General features: G+C 41.0%; 1 protein-coding gene across 5 annotated transcripts in view; it reads left to right on the plus strand.

Annotated features, from left to right (window-relative positions):
* The window catches only part of INSC (INSC spindle orientation adaptor protein), a 136,820-nt gene that overhangs the window by 65,247 nt on the left and 57,873 nt on the right, over positions 1–13,700 (plus strand). For 4 of the 5 annotated variants that reach the window (XM_004090671.2, XM_004090672.3, XM_003254265.4 and 1 more), the window contains 3 exons: positions 216–561; positions 1,581–1,633; positions 2,796–2,919. In XM_004090671.2, coding sequence (XP_004090719.1) covers positions 216–561; positions 1,581–1,633; positions 2,796–2,919 — 523 coding nt within the window. Of the gene's footprint in view, positions 1–215; positions 562–1,580; positions 1,634–2,795; positions 2,920–8,773; positions 8,879–13,700 lie in introns of all 5 variants that reach the window. The other variant, XM_012503254.2, reaches the window with a different exon arrangement.

Genomic DNA, 13,700 nt, shown 5'->3' on the forward strand with positions numbered 1-13,700 from the left:
CTGGTCATCTGCCCTTAAAACTTTGTGCTTCAGACTTGTTATCTGTAAGATAAAGAGAATGAGAAATGACTGAGAATATCAAGGTGCATGAATGGGAGAAACACTGCTAAGCATATAATAGGTGCTTAGTAAATATCAGATGGCCTAGAATTGAGTGAGACCTTTGGAAATCATGGGGTGTTGATAATTACCGTGGTGCTGTTTCCTGGTTGCAGGCTGCACCTGATGCAGGTGGACTCAGTCCAGCGCTGGATGGAAGATCTGAAGCTCATGACCGAGTGCGAGTGCATGTGCGTCCTGCAGGCCAAGCCCATCAGCCTGGAAGAGGATGCACAGGGTGACCTCATCCTGGCAGGTGGCCCTGGCCCTGGAGACCCCCTGCAGCTGCTGCTCAAACGGGGTTGGGTCATCAGCACAGAGCTGCGCAGGATCGGGCAGAAGCTGGCCCAGGACCGCTGGGCACGGGTGCACAGCATGAGCGTGCGTCTGACCTGCCACGCCCGCTCCATGGTCAGCGAGTACAGTGCTGTCAGCAGGAACTCCTCGAAGGAAATGGGCCAGGTCAGCTGCCCTGGGATAGGAGTGGGCAGGAACTGGAAGTCAGGATGCTTTAGAGAAGAGTGGGTTTGAATCATGTGGTGTCTGAACCTTTTTTGGTCCAGAAGCCTTTCTCCCCTTCCAGTAAAGGAGGAAAGAAAGAGGGTAGAATCTTTACTGAGTGCCTACTATATGGTGGACATTGTGCTAGGTGTTTTTTTACATGTATCTCATTTAACCTGCACAACCTGTGAGGTAGGTGCCACTACTTTGAGAAGCTGTGCAGTGGTTGAATTTATTGACTTTAATGCCAGACTGCTTGGGTTGAAATGTTAGCTCTGCTATGTGGACCTCAGCAAGTTACTTAACTTCTCTGTGTCCCAGTTCCTTCATCCTAAAAGGTGTAATAATAGAATTTATTTTATAAATTTGTTGTGAGGACTACATGAATTGTTATATGCAAAACACTTAAAGCAATTGATTAAAAATGTTAGGATTACCTTTATTTTATAGATGAGGAAACAAAAGTTTTAAGAGGCCAAATAATTTTTTAAAGTTACACAGTGAATGGTGTAATAAGTAGGGTCCAATCTAAGCTTTTCTGATTCCACAGCCCATGACTTTGAATCTTCTCAAAGCCCAAAGTGAACCATTAAAAATCTCCCTTGTTATTAATTCTCTCTTTCATCATTCTCATTTCACCTTAGTGCTTTGCCCTTTGCCTCAAACTTTTCCTTCCTCAGCTTTGCAGACATTAAAACTTCTCTTCATTCTTCAAAGCCCAGCTTAAATGTCCCTTGTTTCCTGAAGCTTCCCAGCTTCCTCAGCATAAATAATTGCTCAGTTTCGTTTTCTTATACTCCCAAAGCAGCCTACCGTGATCTCTTTTGCCACCTGTATCACACTGTGTTATATTTTAAGTGCCTGTTCCCCAAGTCATATTAGTTGATTCTTCATTTTTAATCCCCCCGAGTGCTCAGCACAGCAGTTGGTCCTCAGTTAATGCTTACTGAGTTGAATAAAATGGACTTATTTTTCTACAGATTGAGAAGCTGCTAATGGAGAAATGCTCAGAGCTCTCAGCAGTCACAGAGAGGTAAATTTGGACCATGGATAACCCAGGGTCTACCCGCCCAATCTCTGGCAGGAGAAGGGGCTGGTATCTTCTCCCAGAGGGAGAATGGGAATGGGAGGCCTGGGGGTGGTTTCAGAGTTTCCTTTTTCTGACTTTTATCAGACATCTTAAAATAGTCTCTTGAAATTTTCTGCCCCATGTTCAGGCCCTACGGATAGGGTAAAAGGCAGAGGAGAGGCCTGGGCATAGGAAGAAAGAGGATTTTCTAGGAGTTGGTAACAAGGAAAAGGTTTCCCACAGCTTTGGGAAGACCCACAGGTCCCCAAAGTCAAGGCAAGAGTCAAGGCAAGGTGAAAGCAGACACTCACACCCTTACACACACATACATATAGACTTCAATGCCCACAGACACTCACTTTCTCATAAACAGATATATAAACACATGCTTGGACCAGCACAGAAATACAGTCACACCCTCTCCTCCATATTTCACACACATAAACCTACATATGTTTATACTCAGATATGTACACACACTCAGCCTCACATGTATACACACCCAGGTGTGTGTTGACATTTTCCTTCACCCTTCCCAGAGCCTGTGTCCTGAAGATAAAACCTGAGCTCCCTGAGGTCTTTTGCTTTCCTGGGTAGAACACTGTCAGGCCACAGGAGTAAATTGGAACCTGATCCCCCTCTGTTTTTCTTGTCTGGGAAGAAAATTCTCAATGCTCTCTGCACACTCTAGGCAGCCATTTCTTAAAGGGCCACAGGCATTGCCATCCACCTTTTCAGAGCTCACTAGCAATACCTGGCACTTGGCACCTCCCTTTGAAGCTTCTTGCCCCTCCATCTCCCATCCCAACATCACAGAGAAGATAGACCCTGGCTGCAATGATGGCAGATTCTGCAGGGAGAAGCCCAGAGGTATAGATTTTCCACATTCTGCTGGCCTTTCTTCCTGGTAATGTGGACTAGTAGTCCTCATCTCAGGCCAGCACATCTCTGCACACTAAGAGACCAGGGGGCAAGCCAGCTGTGGAATATTCTATCTCTGACTCCCAGTTGCCACTGTCTTCAGCACACACCAGGCTTGGAGCAGGTCCAGTTCTGGCCCCTGCAACATTTCTGGGCTGACCACATGCCGCTTCCAGTGGCCCACCCCATGGTTTCTTCTCTTCAGGTGCCTTCAGGTTGAGAATGAGCATGTCCTGAAGTCAATGAAGGCCTGTGTGAGTGAGACCCTGAGCACACTGGGCCAGCACTTTGGCCAGCTGCTGGAGCTGGCCCTGACACGAGAGGTTCAGGTCAGTGCAGGCTGGGCTGCGGGGAGGGGTGCTTGTGTGGACCCTTGGAGGAAAGGAGAGAAAGAGGGGCTGAGCCAGGCTTGGGGAAGCTACTGATGTGGACTTTATTGGGAAACATCTCACTCAAACCACCAAAGTCAACTCCAGCATTTGTGAAACAAAACTGTCAGAGCTGGGCTGAGGCTTCCTGAGCACCTAACCCAACTCTGCATTTTCCATATGTGAAAACTGGAGCCCAGAGTGGGGAGAAACTTATCCAAGGTCATACAGCAAGATGGTGGCAGACCCCAGCATCTCCCAATTATACTTTCATTATTACTCCCACCACCCTCAATCTTCTCTGTTGAGTTGATGTTCACAGTGTACCCGATGGGTCCTTACTATCCTGAAAGAATTGAGGCACCTGCAGGGAATAAGCTAATTCTAGAAATCCTGACAACAGAGAAGAATCTAGAAAGATCATATAGTCTAGCCCCTGCCTCTAGGCAGGCTTGTGCTTGATTCCAGAAAGAGGGAGGGATTTGGAGCCTGGCCTATCTATTTTCAATCTGTGGTTCACCATGGAGCCTTGGTTAAGTTCCTGAACGTCTCTCAGCCTCGTTTTCCTCCTCCATAAATTGATAAACCTTCTCCAGAAGAAAAGTGAGAGGACTAAGCAAAGGCATATGGGAGGTGTTTAGCACATAGAGTGGGTTAAATACATGTTATTTCCCTCCCTTACCCTTTGCTATTTTAAAAACCTCCCAGTGAAGCAGATTCCATAAGGTTTTCATTATAAAAGGTATTTATGGTTATTTATAGTTACAGAAGTGTTGTGTTACATATTTGCCATTCTTTTCCCACCACCAAATAAAAGCCTACCACAAATAACAAATCTCTTTCCATGTCGGCTCCTCTCCAAATTCAGCCTCTCTGCCGAGCCCGGGGTTTGCTTTCTCTCCTTCCTGAGTGTTTGGCTGGTTTGACGCAGGCCCTTCTGGCTTGACTGACATGCTGGTCCTGCCTCACCCCCACTCCTCCCACAGGCCCCCATGTCAGTGCAGCTGGTCCTGGGTATTATCACCCCCCACCCCAACAACAGGAAGGTCCTCAAGGGCCACTCTCCATGTCTTGACAGGGACAAAGGGAAGGAAGGGACACAGGCTGAGGTACTGGGGCAGGCACTTGGAGCTGATGAGCCAGTGCTGACAATCACATGCAGGGGCAGGCGGTGATCAACCGTCAAGTCCAGAGGGACCCAAGGGACACAAAGACCAAAATGGGCAAAAAAGTCAAGGGAGTGATGAGCAAGAAATATTGGAGTTAGTGGTGGAGAGGGAGACCTGGAGCAACTTCTGAGCAGGGGTACAGGTGCTGGCTGTTGCTTTTTATGCCATTTTTGTGACCACTTTCCTGGAAGTGCCATGTTCAATTAAAAGGGCTGAAAACGGCTGGACGCGGTGGCTCACGCCTGTAATTCCAGCACTTTGGGAGGCCAAGGCGGGTGGATCACGAGGTCAGGAGATCAAAACCATCCTGGCTAACATGGTGAAACCCCGTCTGTACTGAAAATACAAAAAAAATTAGCCGGGCATGGTGGCGGGTGCCTGTAGTCCCAGCTACTCAGGAGGCTGAGGCAGGAGAATGGTGTGAACCTGGGAGGCGGAGCTTGCAGTGAGGGGAGATCGCGCCATTGCACTCCAGCCCGGGAGAAAGAGCGAGACTCCGTCTCAAAAAAAAAACAAACAAAACAAACAAACAAACAAACAAAAAGGGCTGAAAAAGAGGTGTTAAGTTGAACTGTGAGTGAAAGCCAGCTGGGTTTGGAACTAGTCATCAGTGTCTTCTATGAGGCAGCAAAGAGGCAGGATATCTTTGATGCTTTAGGTCAGAAGAGCCTGGGAAAAGCTCCCTGGGCTTGCTTGGAGCCTACTTCCCTGGGCTTTGGGCTGTATAGTTGGATCCATTCTGCTATTTCTTCATTCTGATCATATTCAGGTTGAAATTCCCGATCTGGTGCTCCTACTTCCCCAGCTGTCCCCTGGTCTATTGCCAGGTCTGACCACCTGGTTCATTGATGCCTGGCCTGGAAGCTGAGCAGACCGGCTCCTGCCCTGTTAGAATGGGTTCCTTATTGGCCTCCCTCTCATGGTAGGAGTGGGGAGGGGGCGGTGGGTGGCCACAGAGTGTTGTCCCCATTCATCTGCATATTAGTTTTCTTCCTGATAACCCCCTTTCCTGGTGCTTTCCCCCTTCCCTGCCAGCATGTCCCATGATTTCCTCCATGTCCTTTTAAGGGCTGAGCTTACCCTGCTCATAATATATTTTTGGCTGATCTTTGGCTTCTTTTTACATTAGAAAGTTTCCATACAAGGCAGCAGTGACATCAGGAGATATATTGGCTGAAGACAGGGTAATTTGTGTTCAGTGTTGTAAGCATGTGTTTCGTAAACTAGTGACTCAAATATTGTTCCTTAGGATGTTAGTAATTATACCAGGATCTTACATTTGTGCTGTCTTGATGTAAATGAAATCAAATCTATTTCTTTACATCAAAATTTGTCTTATGATGTGCCATTCTGCTTTGCAAATCTCCCAAAAGATCCTCATGCACTTATAGTATTTTTTGTCTGACCTGCAGCTTCCATAGGCAGGGATTTTGGTTTGTTTTGCTCATGCATATATCTCTAATGACTAGAACAGTATCTAGCATAGAATGTTAAGCAACATATTCCAAACTTTCAGGGTCACAGATTTAAAAATATTATTAAAGCACCTATTTACTTCTTCTGCGATGCTGGTGTTTTAGGAAATGCAATCCAAGAAACATTCTTTTAGCACTAAGAAGTCGTGTGGACTCTTGAGCAGAGGAACAAATCTCCCCACCCACTTCACCCCAGTATTAAGGGCTCTTTGGACACCTTCAATTGTGGTTGGAAAGACTGGTACAAATGGAGAAGTCCTGAAGGAACCTCCCAATGTTGTACAGACAGCCTGGACTAAAGCTGCTGAAGGAAACCCAACTCCCCACACACTGGAATGAGGCCCTCCTGGCTGAGATGAACAAAGTATAAAAATTGAAGTGATTGTATTAACCCAAGAATCTGGGACTTTGGATTATTCCTAGAGTAAAAGGATTTAAGTTTTTTCTTTTACTTTTATTTTTTCCCAGGGAACTTTAAAATGGGATATGAGCATATTAAAATTTTGGAAATCTTTATGTTTGTCATCTTGCACGTATGTTTGGATTATCTTTGTATTGCCATTTACTCTCATTGCAGCTTCTACCTACCTATATTGGGCAACATGGCTGAGCAAAATCTGCTCAGTGGGAGAGTGGGAAATATAATAGGAAGCAAATTTCAATCTTTTTACTTTTAGGAATAATCCAAAGTCCCAAATTCTTAGGTTAGTACAATCTCTTCAATTTTCATACTCTGTTCATCTCAGCCAGGAGGGCCTCATTCCAGTGTGTGGGGAGTTGGGTTTCCTTCAGCAGCTGTAGTCCAGGCTGTCTCTTCAATAATGGGAGGGGTTCCTTCAGAACGTCTCAATTTTTACTGGTCTTTCCCAACCATAATTAAAAGGGTCCAAAAAGCCCTTAATTCTGGATACATAATACTATCACAGCACTACACATATATTCTCAGAAAGTTACAATAAGCTGATCCTCAATGCCTACAGAACCCCAGGAACATCAGGCAACCTGTTGTCCCAGGATGCCATCCTTAGGGTTGCCAAAGGCCTTAACAGATACAGGCTCATCTGTAGCCAATTAAAAAAAAAAAAAAAAAAAAGGATGGGTGACTGAGACTGCCTTGGTTGCAGCCTTGGTAGGATGTCAGTCAGTTTATTTCAGTTGTCTATAGTCTATAAAGATTTGTGAACATACACTTACTAGGGGAAAACATCCACCATAGGTGAATTGTGGTACTATGTTTGCCATATATGGGGAAAAAAATTTCTCCTTTCTCATGGACGGGCATTTGAACTGTTTTCCTTTTCCTGCAAAGTCAGGCATTTGCAACTTCTTTACTAGGACTTGCTTGATTTGCATTCTTTCCCATTCAGCATATTCAAAACATCTTAATTTTTAGCTCCCTGAAAACACTGTGTTTCTGCCACTCTAGCATGCATTGATTTGGGCTTCTTGAAGTGACAGACCAGTAGTCTTCAAACCATTTCAAATGCACTGCATTCTCCAGGTTCCCAAAGATTTCCCAGGAGAAATGCAAGCACATACAGTTTTAAGGAAATCTTATTTCCAGATCTTTAATTTTCATTTGTTTTCTTTCTTAAAAATGATCTTCCTAATAATACACTGAGTTTTTTATAGGCCTTCTATTATTTTCCAAAAGGCATACTCTTCATCCATCCCAAATCTTATAGTACATTGCCTTGCCATACAAAAATCTTGGTATGGGAGTGGAGAATCAAGCAAAGGAAAAGCCTTCATTCATGAACCATTAAGACCCTTAAGCTTCCATGAATTATTTCCATGCTTTATACATGTTTATGTTGAGTATGCCATTAGAAATTGTGTATTTTGGCTGGGTGTGGTGACTCATGCCTGTAATCCCAGCACTTTGGGAGGCTGAGGCAGGCAGATCACCTGAGGTTGGGAGTTCGAGAACAGCCTGACCAACATAAAGAAACCCTGTCTCTACTAAAAATATTAAAAAATTAGCCAGGAGTGGTGGCACATGCTTGTGATCCCAGCTACTTGGGAGCCTGAGGCAGGAGAATTGGTTGAACTCAGGAGGCGGAGGTTGCCATGAGCCGAGATCTTGCCATTGCACTCCAGCCTGGGCAACAAGAGCAAAACTCCATCTCAAAAAAAAAAAAAAGAAATTGTGTATTTTTCCCAGTGTGAGCAGTTTCTCAATTAAGATATATTGTAGTGTGTGTATGTGTGTGTGTGTATGTGTGTGGTTGGAGGGATGATTATAAAAGTTTTCAATTTATTTTATCCCTTCCATCCATTTATTCTCAAACAGTGTGTGGCTCTTGAGGGACATTCTCCTTAGACCAAAGCAAAGAGAGGACTGGTAGGATACATCAAGCACTAAAAATTGCTCTTTTAGGACGCACATTAAAATGCAAGCAATTCCTTTCAGCTATTTTTCACACTCATCTCTAGGATGTGATATTAGCTGGAAAAAAAGTATCTTTGAAGAGCCAAAGATTCTAAAGGTTAATGACACTGATTCTTTTAAATGTAACTGTAATATGCTTTTGAGAACAACCAAAAATTTCAAGACATATTGGATAAAATACAGATACAGGTTTTACATTTTAAAAAAAATTTGGTGCACATTATTTAAGATAACAATTAAAGTCTATTTTGCCAAAATATTTTCTGAAATATTTATACTACTTTTTACTGCCTGTTAACAAAAGAAAAAATTAATTGCTGGCAGTTATGCTAATTAGATTTTAGCAGTATATACCTTTCTTTTTCTTTAAATACATAGAAAAATTTGACAATGAGAGCTACTAAAATTAATTGAATTACATATGCTTTTTAAATTCTCAGTTCTTATTTAATTATTCCCCAAAGACACCAAAGTTTAATATACATGTACCTATTTACTAAAGGAATACTGTGCTTTTTAAATCATATTCTTAGATTTTTTATTAACTTAGAATGTTAGCTACATATTACTTTGCATTATTACAAATTCAGTAAATTATTTTATCTTGGCTTTATAATGTATACAATTAAATCAGATTTTATTTTATATCTAATTTATTTTAATATTAACAGTTTTTGGATTTTTTTCCCATAGAGAATGATCTTCATAATTGTCAGTAGGTTTTTGCATTTCTTGAAATACATATAGAAATATTTCTTTTCTTTTTGTTTTTTTTTGAGACGGAGTCTCACTCTGTCACCAGGCTAGAGTGCAGTGGTGCCATCTCGGCTCACTGCAACCTCCGCCTCCTGGGTTCAAGCGATTCCCCTGCCTCAGCCTCCCAGGTAGCTGAGACTACAGGCGCACGCCACCACATCCAGCTAATTTTTGTATTTTTAGTAGAGACGGGGTTTCACCATATTGGCCAGGGTGGTCTTGATCTTTTGACCTCATGATCTGCCTGCCTCGCCAAGTGCTGGGATTACAGGCATGAGCCGCCGCACCCAGTGAAACATTTCTTAAATAGAAATGAAGTCAGGTTTTTACTGAGAAAAAGTTAACTCTGACTTGACTGATTGGGTTGACTGAAAGCACTATCTTTTCCAATTAGGTTATAGAGTGCGTATTTTTCATAAATTAAGTAAGTAAAACTGGAGCTTCAAGCTTTCAACAGAACATATTTGAAGAATAAAAATATTTTATTAAAACTTGTATTGGCAATGAAATAAATAATATTTTGATTTTCCCAATCCTCTCTGAAGAATTCGGGCGGCTCAAGGTACTCTTAAGTGAAAAAGTAGTGGTTGTAATTAATGGTTATTCGACAAGTCTTGGAAAAGTACTTTTGGAATTTTTCCCAGAAATTGAGAAAGTAAATGAACATCTCTAAAGATTGGGTAACAAATGATTTTGCAAGTCAAGTCTTTTCCAATTCTTTGCTTTTGTTGATTTAGAAGAGGACCAATTTAGAGGAGTTATCAGCTGCCAGATTATTAAAAATAGTGTTTGATGATAGACTGCTATGTAATTACATAACGTAGAAGGTGACTCAAGGGGTTAAGCAATGTAGTACACAAAATCCTCTCATTTCCCTCTATTGATTTATGGGAACAAGATTTTTCGGAGTTTACATCTAAAAATATAGCATTAAGTCAATATTCAATCACAGATACATAAATGAATTATCCTAAAAATGATAAAAGCCTCATTCATCTCATTTAGAGTTATATTTATTTTAAAAATAAAATTTTTATAACTTACAATTATTTATCAATATTTATAATGTATTTATTTCATTTGACCAATTGGGCTGATAATAATCCTCAGCCAAGAAAAGATTTTTTTTTTTTAACACGGAGCTTGATAGTAACAGGAAATAATATTTCAAATTTCAATGATAAGGGTGATAAGGGTGATCAATAAAACACTTTAAAACTTAAATATATTACATTAAATTCTGAAGGAAAATTGAAATGGGAATATAAATTTAATGAAAGATGCAGAATGTTAAAAAAGAGATTATTCATGTATTTTTAAGTGAATGATGATGGTATTCAGTTGTTTTGGTATTTAGAATCTATTGAATACATTTGAAAGAGTGATGTAATGATTTTATTTTACGTCAACATTTGCAATTTTCTGGAAATTACATACTTTCCAACTTTGTTTTTTAAACTTATATAAAAAAATTTAGCTGTCGAATTAAAAATGTGCAAGGGGTCCTATATTTTTCAAAATCTTTTTAGGGTGAAATGAGAAAAAATTCTTTTGACATAAGATACTCAGGTGCTTCTAGTTCTGTATTATGAGGGCTATTGCCCCCTCTTCTTACTAGAGGATTGCTTAAACTTTGAGATCTCTATCTGCTGGGAAGGGTTTACCATTTGGTTTCCACACTTGCTGCATTTGAACATCATCCTCAGCAGATACCTGAGCTGAGGCCACTCTTGATGTTCCTGAATTCTGAGTCCATGAGGGTCAGTACCTCTGCCAGGGGCTTCTCAGAATAGCATCTTCCTATAGCTTTTGAATATACCAGTTTTTAATAGTATTTCTTTCTGCTACTTTTTTTTTTCAGTAATGAACTCTGCCCCCAATGTTCTCTTTCCCTCTGTTAATCCCACATCCCTTTTAGAGAGACTCATTTGAATTTCTAACGATTTACTCTCCTTCTCATGTGGCTCTCTTTCCTAACTTATAGAGTAAATGCAGCATCTGGATCTGAGCTACTTTTCTGCTTTTAATTCCCTTCGCTTCCTGACACATTCTTTTGTTTTTCCAACAAACTAATCTAGATGTTGGGATTTCCCTGATTGAGAGAAATGAAATCAATTAAGTTTGGGGTCTGTCAAAATATTTTAGTTCTAAGCGATCTTATCCACATTTATGTTCCTAAATTGGATATTCCCACTTAGGAGGTATTTTCCCATCTGACCAATAGCTCATCCAAACCTGGATATAATTATTATTTGGTTTGTCTTCTCTTCAGTACATCCAATCTTTCTGTGCCTTCCCTCAGAGTCCTAATTCATGCATTTCTCCAGCATGTTCTGTTAAGACAAAGGAAATACTGCATCCCCACTTCCAAAAACTTTCACCTGAGATGGTTTATCCAGTAATCTTTCGAATAGTTCATGATGGTCTCTGTGGTCTTTTCCTGTGTTCCGAACTCTATTATTAAAATATATTTTTTAAAAAACCAGCAATTGCTTTTATTATATCTCATGATTTTAAGGGTCAGTAATTTGGACAGGGCTTGGCTAAGTGATTCTTCCATTCTGTGCAGCAACAACAGATGTGGTATTCAGCTGGCAGCTGGCTTGAAGAGTGCTAGACAGTGGTATTCACTCACATGTATGGTGCCATGGAGGGGATGGCTGGAAGGCTGACCTTAGCTGAGAGTATTCATAGGGATCCTACATGTGACTTTTCTAGTATCACATTCTCAGAGTTATCAAACTTCTGATATGGAAGCTCAGGGCTCCCAAAACAGTGTTCCAAGTTCCAAGATGCCTGGGTGGAAGCTTCAAGGCTTTTTATGACGTGGCCTTGGAAGTCTTAGGACATTACTTCTACCAAATGCTGGCTTCTATTGGTCAAGCAAGGCATTAAGATCAGATTCAAGGGGAAGGGGAATTAGAACTCATCTCTCTATAAAAGAAGTAGAAAAGAATTTTTAGCCATCTTTAATCTACCGCATCCTGTCAATGCTACCTGCATTTTACGTAACCCCTTTGCACAGATGGGCTACTCTACTATGTCTGACTATGGACTTTCTATCCAAAACTTTAGGGAGAGGTCTCACAATATTTTCCTGGCTCCTTCTGAGGAACTCATGCCAGTTTGCTTTTTGAGAGTTTACCTCCCTTCGATAGATTTCACTGGGTTGTAGTCACTCTTTTTCAGATTGACAGTCAATGAAAAATACATTTTTTCTTTTCTAATTCCTTATCCAGAGAAGTTAAACTGCATGCATCTCCTTAGTCCTCTTTTAATCCCTTTTCTTTGGTCTTTAAGGACTTATTTTTTTTGTTTCATATCTGCCTAGTATGCATTTTAAGAAAATGTTTGTCATTCAGCTTCAGCCTATCTTCTCTTACTTTTTTTCAGTCTTTCACCACTCTTATGATATTGAGTGAGGCATATTTTTGAAACTTCTCCAATGTCTTCTTGAATTCCTGAAAAAATCACCTTGATTTGTAGAGACTGTGTCAGTTTGAGGCAGATACTAAGGTAGAAGTAGATAGGCAATTCCTATGATGGATGCAAAGGAGGAAGCAGAAGCAGGCATGGAAAGCCATGTTGCAGGTCTGACATCTGAGGAAGAAAAGGAGGAAGGAAAAGACTCAGACAGGGAATCAAGCTAAAGTCCCCTGTTGGAGAAGTCCCCTGTCCTACAGTCATGCTGTGCTCAGTTATAGCTCGGAGTAGCTTAGGGGAAGTGTGGCCTTGGCAAGAACACAGGGCAGGTCCAGAGGGGCATTTGCAAGGCCCCCACTCACAAGCTCGGGTTACCAACACACAGTGTTAGATGCGAAGGGAATGGGAAGCCAGGATGGAGACCCACTCTCCTATTCGGCAAAACCTGCTAATGAGGCTGGACAATAGCCTTGCCTTGAGGCTTCAATCTCCACTAGTCCAGGTGAGGCCCTGCCTACATTAAAGGAGGTGGATTTCCTGACCTTCAAAAATGGGATGTCAAATTCAGAGGGGTCAGGGCCCAGCTCCTCCCAAGACCACATAGGTAACCTTAGTCAAGTCTACATCTGTTTCCTCCACTATGAAATGAAGGTTGGACACATGATTTCCGAGGTCCTTTCCAGCTCTGACACATGGTGATATTTAGGGCCTTGAAGATTTCAGTGGAACCTTTGATCTCATATCTTTCCAGATTTACACTGTGGAAAGGATGTTTACAACTTTTCTTTGTCAGAGATCTGATTCACTGAGACATATCTGAGGTGTAATTACTGTATATATGTGTATAGACATTAACATGAAATTATTCTCAGACTTAAATTGTCTAATATTAGCAGCTGATTGCAAAAGACATTGGGTTTGAATTGTTTAATGTAATGCTAATTTGCTTCAAGTGCAAACACTAATCAGGAACATTAGGTAATTATCATTTAGGTACAGGACCCCAGTATATGAAATCTGCATTTTCATGTGAGCATTAGTATCACATGTGTAGCTGCTTACGGTAACGGTGGGGAAGAATTCTAAGAAGTGTGATCTTTATAGGGATTTGTAGTGACAAATCTTGGTTATTAATTTTACCTTTTGCTGAATCTCTAACAAGAGGCATCTATCAAAACTTAGAGCATAATTTTTATATTTAATGTAGTTTGATTAAATACACACTTAATCTTAGACGGCTATATCTAGATTAGCATGTTGTGCATGTGTGAGGAATTCCATAAATTTGAATAAAGAAGACAAAAGGGAGAGCCACTTACCTTGAGCCTCAAAGCTCTTAATTTTAATCATTTTACAAACAGGGAAACCAAAGTGTGGGGAGCTTAACTGTACAAGATCACAAAATTGTAACTGCTTACAATTTTATTTAGCTTCCACCTGGCAGGTACCTTTAGAAATCCTTTATTTATATTGATAACCTTAAAAAATGTGCACAACCCCCTTAAAAGATAGAAATTTTTATTTACA

This window comes from Nomascus leucogenys, chromosome 15 (genome assembly GCF_006542625.1).
Source record: "Nomascus leucogenys isolate Asia chromosome 15, Asia_NLE_v1, whole genome shotgun sequence".
NCBI classification, from domain to species: Eukaryota; Metazoa; Chordata; class Mammalia; order Primates; family Hylobatidae; genus Nomascus; species Nomascus leucogenys.